The sequence below is a fragment of the Alligator mississippiensis genome, chromosome 5 (assembly GCF_030867095.1).
Source record: "Alligator mississippiensis isolate rAllMis1 chromosome 5, rAllMis1, whole genome shotgun sequence".
In the NCBI taxonomy this organism is placed as follows: domain Eukaryota; kingdom Metazoa; phylum Chordata; order Crocodylia; family Alligatoridae; genus Alligator; species Alligator mississippiensis.
The window spans coordinates 31,094,713-31,107,059 of record NC_081828.1 but is presented as its reverse complement, the minus strand read 5'-3'; the positions used below and the strand labels follow the sequence as shown (position 1 = coordinate 31,107,059).

The 12,347-nt window shown below is 41.3% G+C and overlaps 1 protein-coding gene across 3 annotated transcripts in view; it reads right to left on the bottom strand.

Annotated features, from left to right (window-relative positions):
- Positions 1-7,303: 7,303 nt before the first annotated feature.
- The window catches only part of LRRC8B (leucine rich repeat containing 8 VRAC subunit B), a 40,736-nt gene continuing 35,692 nt past the window's right edge, over positions 7,304-12,347 (bottom strand). For all 3 annotated transcript variants that reach the window (XM_014599767.3, XM_006265700.4, XM_059728031.1), the window contains one exon: positions 7,304-11,968. In XM_014599767.3, coding sequence (XP_014455253.1) covers positions 11,699-11,968 — 270 coding nt within the window. In that variant the 3' untranslated portion in view covers positions 7,304-11,698. The remainder of the gene's footprint in view (positions 11,969-12,347) is intronic.

Here is a 12,347-nt window from a genome sequence, read left to right as displayed (position 1 = left end):
ATATGACCCCAAGTGTTCTGTGATCTGCATTAGCAGTCAGCTTCCAGCTGGGGTTTAGGGTGCCTGCTGGCCTGACCTTTCTTACCTGAGAAACTCCTTAGCCCCTTCTCCACTCTCCCCACCCACCCCAGCTCCAAGAGATTTTGTCACAGAGCAGATAGAAAAGCTGGATCTCACTTGGTATGAGAGAGGGAACTGCTGGCAGAGACCTGTGCATGGAAATCACTGCCCCCATCTTTAGCCACAGTACAAAGTCGCCTGAATTTGTTATTCTGAACAGTGACAAAGTATGTGTGCGCAAGTGCATGTGTGGAAGGGGTGGTCATCTTTTTTTTGGGTCAGTAGCATTTCAGTTATTACCACGTGCATTTGCCAACTGGCTGTTGTACAGTATTTTAAACAGGACAATAACAGGATGCCTCTACACTAATGCTCATAGTATGGGAAACAACCAGGAGGCACTCACCCTCCTGCTAGCTAACACCAACCCAGACATAGTGGGGCTCACCGAAACATGGTGGGACCCAATGCATGACTGGGCGGCGAATATCAAGGGCTATAAGCTGTACAGAAGGGATAGGACAGGGAGGAGAGGTGGGGGTGTGGTGCTCTATGTCAAGGAGAAATACACATTCTCATCAAGTGGCACTGGGTCGGAGGAGGGGCACACTGAAGTGCTCTGGTTTAAAGTAAAAGGAAGTTGAGGGGAAGGGGACTTAACGGTGGGGGTCTACTACAGACCACTCAGCCAAGGGGAAGAGCTAGACCGGGAATTCTTAAGTCAGCTCACGGAGGTAGTTAGGTCAAAGGACGTGGTCATCATGGGTGACCTGAACTTTCCAAACATCTGCTGGGAAGAGCAGTCAGCCAGGTCTGGCCACTCCTGTAGGTTCCTAGCTGAGATACAGGACCTCCATCTAACCCAGGAGGTGCAGAGCCCCACCAGGGGAGATGCCTTGTTGGATCTGGTTCTGGCCACGGGCGATGACCTGGTGAGGGGTCTGCAGGTGCTCACCCACCTGGGCGACAGCGATCATCACCTGCTAGAATTCACCATCCAGCACAAGGTGGCAAAGGCCTGCAGCAAGGCAGCAGCCCTGGACTTCAAGAGGCCTGATTTCAATGAGGCAAGAAGAATACTCAGGGAGGCACTGAGGTCCCGGACGGGAGGGGAGTCGGGCGTCCAGGAAGAGTGGTTGTTCCTTAAGGAGACGATCCTCCAAGCCCAAAATGAGGTAATCCCATCGCGGATCAAAGGTGGCAAGAGGGTGCAAAAGCCCCCAGGGCTCACCAAAAGCATATGGGAACATCTCCTAGCTAAAAAGGAGGCGTACACCCAATGGAAGGGAGGGGCCATCACCAGGGAGGACTATACCTTGGAGGCTCGGGGCTGTAGGGGGGCAGTCAGGAAAGTCAAGGTGGAGATGGAACAGGGACTAGCTACCTGGATCAAGGACAAGAAGAAGTCCTTTTTTAAATATATAGGGGGTAAAAAGAAGGTACCGGGTAATGTGGGGCCCCTGCAGGACACGCTAGGAAATCTGGTGGTCGCACCAGACAGCAAAGCTAACCTATTTAACAATTTCTTTGCCTCCATTTTTCTGAGCAGGGACCGGGTCACCCCCACCGGGACCCCCGTAGGCCCCAGGGGAGGCGCACCCAGGCCTAGAGTCAGTGAGGACCTAGTCAGGGAATTTCTGGAGGGACTGGATGTATTTAAATCAGCAGGTTCTGATGACCTCCACCCCAGAGTGCTGAGGGAATTAGCAGAGGTCATTGCGGGACCCCTGGCATGGCTTTATGAGCACTCGTGGTGCTCTGGTGTGGTGCCAGAGGACTGGAAAAGGGCCAGTGTGGTTCCCATTTCAAAAAAGGGAGGAAGGAGGACCCAGGAAACCATAGGGCAGTCAGTCTTACCTCGGTCCTGGATAAGCTTTTTGAGAGAGTTATCCTGGCGCATGTCTGTGAGGAGCCAGCAGGGGAGATTACACTTAGGGGCAACCAACATGGGTTCATTAGAGGCAGGTCCTGTCAGACCAACCTGGTGGCCTTCTATGACCAGGTCACAAAATCCTTAGACACAGGGGTAGCAGTGGATGTAGTATTCTGGACTTTAGGAAGGCCTTCGGCACTGTCTCTCACCCCATTCTCATTAAAATCTCGGGGACTGTGGCATCGACACCTACACAGTCAAATGGGTCACTAACTGGCTGGAGGGCTGCACCCAGAGGGCAGTGGTGGACGTGTCTTATTCGACCAGGAAGGATGTGGGCAGTAGGGTTCCCCAGGGCTACTTTTTTCCAACATTATTTTTCTTACTTTTTTGTGTAAAAACTCAGATTTTCATAAACTGATTTTGAATTATTAGAAAAAGAATTAAAAATGGTAAGAAAGGTAAGGCTAGGTTAAACTTTTTTTTATACATAGTTTTTGTGTCCCATCAAAACTAATAATTTTTCCAGAAATTCTGGTTTGCATAGGCTCGCATGGCTTTCTTAAGTGTATCCTCACTCATGCTGAGCCTCTTACTGTCTTGGATGTAGTCCATTTTTTAAAATAAGCATTCTGCATCCACTGATCTGGGGGGTACACTCAGAGCTTGTCATGCACTTTCCTAAAATTGGGAAGTGCGTCTTAGTGGATATTCCAAAAAGTCAGCACATCCAGGTCCACATTGTCAGGGATAGGCATGTTCATGTAGGTAGTGTATTCACTTTTAAGATGCAAAATTTAATCTTTGGTGGCAAATGGTTGAAACACTCTGGCATAACGGTTGTAGCCTGCTGCAAAATTCACTTTGAGGAAGTGGTTCAACACCTGGATGACATTCCAAAAAGAATGTCAAAAGAATTTTTCGGCACCCAACGCTTCGGGTTCAAATGACACGTTACAGTTGCCTGCCATTTTCCACAGAGAACAGTATTGAAGGTTTTTTTTGGTGCTGAAAGCTTTTTTGGTTCTTTCTTGTTCCAAGGTCAGAAGGATTTCAAGAAACAGTTGCATTTTCTCGCCGTATGTTTTTGTTGCAGCTGTGTGTTCAATTCAGGTGATATTTTGGTTGTCAGTATATGGTGAGCACCTGTATTAGAAAATGTTGTGTTGGCGGCAGCAGGGGAGAACTCCAGTGCTTTTTGCATTTCAGACAGCAAATCCAAATTCTCAACAATGAACATGACCTTGGTGCACAGAATCTGGTGGTCATGGAGATTATTTGCCTGTTTCTTTAGAGTTTCTGCTTTAGCACCGACAAACTCAGGGTGATCTAAATACACATTAGCACAGTCCATGCCTTATTTACATGACATGAAGCCAAGTAGAAACTCATCCACCAATGCGGCACAACAGGAGTCGGTAATCAGCAGTCAAGTTTGCAGTCATCTCACACTTTATACAACAAAGCCTTCAGCTTGTTTGTTTGCATGCTTGAAAACATCCCCAAATCCAATGACAAAAGATTTTACATCTCTCATTTCTTCAATAGCTGTGGCTGATGATGGTGCAACATGAATTAAATGAGCAGGACAAGGAACTTGTAATAGCTCCAGTTTTATCTCCTGGGAAAACTTAGCCACATAGAAGGCAGAATCTGTGTTAGCAGTGGCCACATTTTCCCCAAGTCAGTTGGTACATCTAACACTGCATTTACTGCTGCATGAAAGCTTGGGGTGTCAGTAAATGGGATGAATGTCACACCTGCACAAAACAATACCGGCTTTTTGGCTTTGAAATCAAAAAACAAAAACAAAAGGCCAAGAATTGGACAGTCCAATGCATCAGGGGATTCATCAAAAACCAAACTAGACACCACATTTCCATTAATTCTTTCAATCACTTTAGATACTAGAGCTTTGTCATTTTCCCTCAGGTACTTACAAGTAAGGTTGTCTGTATTAGGAAGAGTTTTGCTGCTGGACAGTATGGTTGCACAAAGTCACCAATCGGTTCCATGGTGAGAAACAGTGGTTGCCCAGCAAAACAAACAGCATGCACAAATTCGTTAACAGTCATGTCGGGTTCTCTCTTTCATTAATGCCCTGTTAAAGGCTCCACGTATGGCCTGTTTATTCCTAATCTCACATTCTTCTTTAATTTAACATGTTGCTTGCTTTCAACATGTTCTTTTATCCTGTCCGCATGAGAACTGACTTCAATGACGCAGTACTTACAGTGCAATGCAACCTCTTCACCTTCTTGTTTACTCTTTTTGAAAACTTCTAAACACTGATTTTCATGGATATATTCACATAGAGATTTGCAGTTTCTACCCATCTTTTATTTTTTTTCTGTGTATGTTTTTATTCAGCCTCACATTAAACAGAAGCACTAAGTGCCTATTTATATCACATGAGCCAATGATGGAGTGATATTAACATGGTTTAATCTGACTGGCTCCATTGTGCATCTGGAGTGAGTTTTACATTTAAGAATTACTTCAGCTTCAGTGTTGCAATACAGAAACATCTATTGGGATGGCATTTCATAAAAATAAATACCCAGTAAAATATTATTGAGCGAACTGAAAAAAAAGGTTTAAATTAATAAAACCCCAATAACTTCAATAAAAAAAAAAAAATCAGGTAATTTATCACTGAAATTCAGTAAAAACCAAAAATGCGGACCACTAATCATTCAATATCTTTCAAGATAAGCAAACTCATGAATTATCAGAATCTCAGCTGTGCTGATGAATGCGGAAGCAGCACTATACTCTCTTACAAAGGCTGAGTGACACAAATCTCAAACTGATGGTTAGTTCAAAGCTGGTTGAACAGAGCAAAACAATCTACCAGTGTCTGAAGATCTTTCCTGGAACAGGCCACTAGAAGACATTTCATCACTGATGTAACAGTTCCTTAAGAGTTTCTGCATAGTCTATTTGGGAACTCTAGACCTAGCAGTCGACAGGGGCTAAACTGCAGTTCAGAAGCAAATTTCAATGCCAGCATTCAGAGATAACCCAAGCAGTGTGGTGAGGGGGGCAGTGCCGAGCAGCTGGATGTGAAGCTGGCAGCAGCATGGAGTCACCGTGCCTGCTCTGCTCTGCTCAGCTCTGTGGGGCCCCCTGAAGTGCAGGGCCCAGGGCGGTCACCCTGATTCACCCCTCCTAAGGATGGCCCTGCCTGAATTAAGGTTACAGACATCTTGTATAGCACCACTCTGTATAAAAACGCAAACAGGTTTTGCCCTATGACACATCCTTGTTTGACTCTGCTTGTCAGAGAGAAGGGGTCAGATAGAATGACATTGACTTTTACTCTGCCGCACATTCCATCATGAAGCTATTTCAGGACTGACAGACCTATTCAAATAGTCAAAGGCTTCCCACAGCTTCTGAAGTCCAAATTGGCCCATTGTGTCGATTTTTTTCAAATAGATGAAATACATGTAAAGATCAAGATTTTGCTGTTAGCTCTTCTGGATTTCCTGAGCAACAGAAATCATGTCTACTGTTCTGTTCTTTGCCTGAAATGTACAATGTGATTCTGGAAGCTTCCTTTCTACAAGGTGCAACAGCAGCCAAGTTGAAGAGAATTTGAGAAATAATTTTCCAGGAGAAAGATGGCATCACTGCTGAAATATATAAAGTCAGTCACATGGATCTGAGTAAGCATCTATACAAAATTTAGTTTTGGTTCTGGAGTACAGGGATTATTCTGCAGGACTTAAAAAGATGTAATGATCAGCAAAGACTATAAGAACAATGGCCCTAGTGCCATTCCAGATGAGCACCGCACAAAAATTACTTCATGTATACTACCTGTATCTACTACCAAGAGGTGGACAATAACAACTTCTTCAGCAAGTACAACAACATTCTTGATTTGCCATCGCCAACTGACTAGTCACTGACATGTTACAAGGTAGGATAACAAGTTTCCAGACAGAAACAGAATTCCTGGCCTACCCTTATCTGCACAGTTCAGCAATGAAGGTTTGAACATGCTACTCTTGCAATGACATGAAGGAAGTACCCTTATGGGAAAGCTCTGGTGTCACTGCTATTTATCCAAAATCCCACAACCACTACACAGTCAGTGGTCTTGCACTACTTCTATCTATACTCTGTTGCAACAATGTTGCAAGAACAGTTTGTAGTTTTCTAGAACAAAAGTCTTGGCACTGGCTACAAAGGACAGGAAAAAGGGTCTGTGCACAGCCAGAAGTGCTTCAAGTCTCTTGTGCTGGTGGGAGAAGAGCATTTCCAGCCAGAGGGACAAAGGTCACACAAGTTTTCTCCACAATATGCTGCAAAGTAAATTCTTAGAGCACCTCAAGTTAGTGTAGTACTAAGAACTAAGGGGAATCATTAGAAATCCTAGAAGCTAAGGCAAGGTCTTCAGTGTTACAGACACAGCTACAGGAGCAGGACAGAAGTCTGGCTCAGTGGTATGAGTGATCACAAGTGAGATTAGCTATCCAGAATGACATATACCAAATTCACTTCTGCAATGAATATAGGTTAGTCCTTAGAGAGTCCAAGTAACTTCCATCAACACAAGAGGTGTTTTTTTTTGTAATACAGCCGAATGCCTGAGAAGTACTTAGACCTCACACATGTAAAGCTCCCAGCACTGGCATGGTGCTTTCTTTCACAGATTCCCTGAAAAGTTAGTATTTCAAAACCATTTGCCTGGCAGACTTTTGTTAGGCTAACACCAGCCCTAAGAACTGGAATTTGGGATTATATGTGGCATTTTACAAGGGCCATGTCCCATAAAAAAAAAAAAAAAAAAAAAAAAAAAAAAAAAAAGACAAGAGGATTGGGATTTCATTAAGGTTTATCCATGTATCATGACCCTGGCACGTTACTGGAAGTACCAGGATGTTAAGAATAAGTTACAGATGCACACTTGTTGCCTATGGAGGCCATATTTAAATAAACTCAGCAGCACTGGGCAGATTATCCAACTTTAGAAACTGTGTACCACTATTACATAGCAGGTGGATTATTTTGCAATTTTTCTTCTTTTGACAAATAAAATTCAAAGAAGTAAAGCCAGCTAGAAATCACAATGCTACCGCAGTACTTCTATAATGCTACAGTCTTAGAAGTGTTCAAAACCATTGACACTTGCATTTTAAATTCATTAAAAAGAAAAAAACCCAACAAAACTGATCAAGTGGCAGGATTTTTTTGGTATATTTTCTGAACTGAAGAGAGAGAATACAAGTACTTAACCAAGTGCTTTCCCTTCAAGAACAAAAAAAAAATCTGGTGACTAAACTCCATGCAACAAGGGTGGGGAAACTTGCTGTCAGGGATGTGTATGTTGATAGGAAAATAAAGAAAAGTTCATAAGACTGTAATGCAAAATATTTAATTATTTCTCAACTAAAGAAAGTTCACAATTAATACAAAAATTGTTAACACCACAACAGTACTGAAACAAACTGAAAAGACATTCTGCTGTTTTCAGCTTTATACAAATAAGGTAGATGTCGCTACAGCTTGTTGTACAGTAGATAGCAGAATGGATTAATACCGATTCCTTGAAGATATCTTAATTCTGAACAAATATTCAGTATTAAGGAGATGGCTAAAATAAACCTCAAGTTCAGAGATATGACCGACTCCATACTCAAATGCTCAGCAACAGGGGAAAAGCAGAGGTGGATCCAGAAGGGGTACAGTGGTATAGTTGCACCTTCCCTTGGCTGTGCACTGCATGCCCAGTAAGCTCAGAGCTCTCTGGCATGTCAGCCCAGCTCCTGCTGGGAGCTCAGCATGTGCTGAGAGCTCCAAAAGCTAACCAGCTGGTTGGCATGGAGTTCTTGCTTTCAAACACCTATGAAGCCTGCTGCTGTTTGTTTTTCCCCTTCACCACCTCCCATCTTAAATTCAGCAACTGGGGAAAGGAGGCAGATGCCTGAAGCAGAGCCCCTGCTTTTCACAAAGCCCAGGAGCTCTGCACTGCTCATCCCTTCCTTTCTCCTACTGCTGAATTCAGGGGACAAGGGGTGTGGGGCACAAAGCAAAAAACAAAAGCCTGTGGAGCTGAAAGCAGACCCCCTTGCTGGTGAGCTAAGTGTTCACAGAATATGCAGACCTCTGGCAGGACCTGCACCAATATGTCCATTTGCTCTGACTGCACTGGCATGCAGGATCATAGCGAGGGGCTGTGCCCACACTCTGTTCAGGTGTGTGGCACATACACAATGAGCAATTTTCACTACACATGTGCTATGCAGCTTTAGGGGGTATGGTCACCCCCGCCCCCACTGCAATCCTGGATTTGCCCATGGGGAAAAAGTACGAAGCTAGAAAACAGGAAAACAAAAAGGCACACCACGGTCTGAGTTAAGGCCAGAGCTATTAGCCTTTAGGCTTCTTGGCTTTTGTCAGGATGTGTCATAACATTCATATTATTTTGAAAGGTGAGGTGTTCATGCCCCCTTTAAAAGAGGTAGAAGGTATGCCAAAAACTTATGCAATGCAGGTGCTGATTTTATTGTTGTTTTTTTAAACAGGCTCCGCCCAGAAACAGTAGCATTTAGGGATCTAATTTTGCAGTTCTTCTACAGATGGTTTTCGCAACTACTTTTAGTTACATACATTTTAGAAATGTATGCTAAGTTTCTAAGGCCATGTACAAATATTCATTTCTAGTGTTGGAACATTTCCACTGCTAGGAATGATTCCAGAAGGGGCAGTACAGACATTCAGTCTGCAGCCACCTCCTTTCCCCTGCACCTTCCTGACACCAGGGTGATCTTAGGCTGTCAAAAGTGTGGCTCACTCTAGTCCTCCTGTTCCCAGGAGACTGGAGCAGCAGGGCCAAGTCCACTGTTCACTTCTCACACTTGGGGTGCTCCAGGAGTGAAAAGCAGGTACAGAGCAGCTGCTCTTTTCCTCCCCTCCTGGTCCATAGGAGGGGCAGGAGCAGCCACCTTTCCTCCACTCCCACCCCCTACCTTCTCCAGAGGTGATCCGATCTCAGGAAGGCATGGGAGCCTTTCCCCGTAGCTCTATTTCTCCTGGTTCCTGGGCGGAGTTAAGCCACAGGAAAGTGTGCAGACATTCATTCTCCCAGGATTTCTAACCAATTGTAGTCAGATTATTTTTCCACCCAAATAGGCTTTTTTGCTCTGGGAGAAAAAGCTGGAATGTCTGTACACTTCTGGTTTCTGCGAAGAGAGTGGACATTAGAAACAGGAGTGTAGAAAAATGAACATCTGCATATGGCCAAAATTACTTCCCTGTTAATCTATTTCCCATTTAAATAGGACAAACTCTGGGTAAATGTATACTGAATAGGTCACAGCCACTGTAATGCTGTCAGTGCACCAGTCATGAAAAATTAAGAGCTTAAAAAAAAAAAAAAGCTTTAAAATATTAAAAAAAATATTGTGTATATGTGTATGACCTTTTAAGTATCGGTACTGCTTTTCAGCATAGGAATGAAATGAAGCTTTGGACCCAAACAAATATTTCTAAAAACAATCTACTTGGGTAATTTTTTATTTTTTTTTAAATGTACTAGGTCCAAAGTCAAGTTCTTGCACAATTTGATTCCAAAGCCTAGAGCCTTGACACATCTAGTTTATATTGTAACTATTAACAAGACTTTAATTAGAATGGCACAAGCTGTTCTATTCTGATGCAATATGCCAAGACCCAGCTCACTATTCATGAACTACGTAAGTACCCGGGAAATATTATGAGCCATAAAAATTATATCTTGAACTAATATTGGAAAAACTGAAGACGGAAGCTACAAGATACTATACTGCTTAGCATTCAGATCTGACTCATCAGTTTATACAAAACATTTCATAATACAAATGTTTAGTAAAATCAAAGACTTAAAAATACATAAAATCCATTAGGCTGCAACACATTTTTGGTTCCCTGAGAAGAAAATTCTGTTTAGAAAGGTATATGCAATAGAATTAATATGAGGAATAAACACGAACCTCTTGGAAAGTTACTAAAGAGACACCTTTTATTTCAGTTTAGGAGACCAGACTCTCACTACATTAATTTTAAAAGTTAATTTTTAGGCCCCAGAACAATGATATTGGTAATGGGAGCAGTTTTTAAAAAATATACCGTATATGTTAATCCTCCTCTGATGATTTAAAGACAAATATCAACGTAAGTTTACTCAACATCAAGAGTATTACTTAATCAAAATTTTCAGCATTTTATTTGCGTAAAAATAAACACTAGTCCATATTTTATATTCTAATTTTAAGCATATAAAATAAAACGTATTACTGATGTATGCTCCTGAAAACATGCTAACAATTTTAAATGCATCTATCAGAGGCAAAAATATATATATTGGTTGTTATGAGAAATTTCAGTAGAATAAAACCTTAGAAATAGATAATTATTGAACAAAGTATACAGAAAAAAAAATGTATAAAATCTGCATCCATTTTATTTCCATCCATTTTAACAAACATTAAAGGATGGGATTATAAAAGATCAGTCCCCTTCACACAATTTGTGAAATTATATCACTGAGTGGGGGAAAGTTTACAGTGGCATTGTGTTTCATTTGGTTTAGTTTTGTTTTTACGTGTTTATGAACTGTGTGGCTTGGTTTTAACTGTGCCTTTCCTTCCCCATCCATTTATCTTTGATGCAAGATTTCCCCACCCAGCAGCACACTAAACAGAGCAATTGGAGGGACAGAGAAGCACTGATAAATGGATGCATAAGTGGCAAATGGGAAAACACCATAGTAATATTTGGGATTGCCAAAACATATTGTAACTGTTATTTGCCATAATTTTCTATGAAGATAAATACTAAGAAATATGATCTGCTTGTTGCCACAGTTAACAACATGTACACAAAGCAAGTTAATTTTGCTATATTAGCAGCTACCACTTGAATACACAAGGTTCTTTTGAGAGAGAGAGAGAGAGAGAGAGAGAGAGAGAGAGAGAGAGAGAGAGAGAGAGAAATAAAATCAGAACAAACTAAATTTTAATCCCATTTACTAGGCACATTGTTAGTCATCACGTTTTTTCCTACTTTAAAGACACAAAATACTGAAGTAGTTTACAAGAGGATATGGAGAATAATCATCCTAGCATTTTTTATATTAAATCAAGTGGCATCTCCCAAAGCTACAAGACTGGGGCAAGTGCTGACCATATACTTTAAATATGAATTTTTGTAAATTGCAAAATGATTTCCAAGAAGCTCCATGAAACTGAAAAAAATAACTATTTTATTTAAATACGTTAGACCTAAATGAACATGTGCTACTCCTAAATCAGTAAAGAGTTCATATTTGGAAGAAAAAAAAAAAGTAATATGGGTAATTCTTGGTCCTAGTATGGTGAGACACAAAGGTGTTTAGCATGGCTGTTCTCAAGAGAAACAAAATTCTCTGCCTCCCCCAAAATAAAGAGACACAAACTACATCCAGGCAACCAGTTCTTCAACAGCAACACTCATGCCCACAAACATTTACTACCCTAAGCATATCAGCCAGGAGAGCCCCAATAACTTACATTTAAGGTTATTCACAAAGATGCAATTACCTGCTAATCTATACATTACTTAAGACTAAATGTGTAAATGTTTCCTTTTTAATAAAAATTACTCAGATCTATATATATGTTTTAGGCATTAATTGTAAACTAGGCTACTTTTCTCTCTCATCTTTCACCTGAACCTATCTTTACAGAGATATTAAGTAAAAGGCCTGAAGTATTTGATGACATACACAGTCTCATCTTATTTATCCAAACACATTTGCAGACGCTCTCTTACACAAAGCGGAAGTGTTTTTAACAGGCTCTCTTCCACAATTAGACAGCTCCGTTTCAGAAACTGACATTCTTCCAGTTCAGCAGGAAGTGATTCAAGGTAGTTTCCAACAAGCTCTAGCTGAATGAGGTTCAACAGCTGACCAACAAGAGGGGACAAACTCATCAGGCTGTTATTTCCCAGAAGTAAATATTGTAGTTTTTTGCACTGAAATAATCCATCTGGCAGTTTCTCAATCTAAGAGAGAGATAGATAGATAGAGAACATGGAAATTAAAACTTGTTAGCCTATGTAGAAATTTCTATCTTCCAAAACCCAATACATTTTTCTACTCTAAAATGTTTTTTGAATTAAAAAACAGAAAGACTGAAGAAATAACAAATTATTATATAACAGTATTTATTATGCAATCTAAATGTGCTGTTGATATCTGCATAAAACCAGTTCTGGGTTCATCTGTTTGTTTTGATATGGATACAACTAACTGAGGCTCTAAACAGATGTCTCATTAAAAACAGTCCCGATTTGGGCTGCATGCACACAGTCAAATGATCTGAAATAATTCTCCTGGATTTGCTTTCCTAACAGAAGATACCTGGAGATTCCTGAACAGACA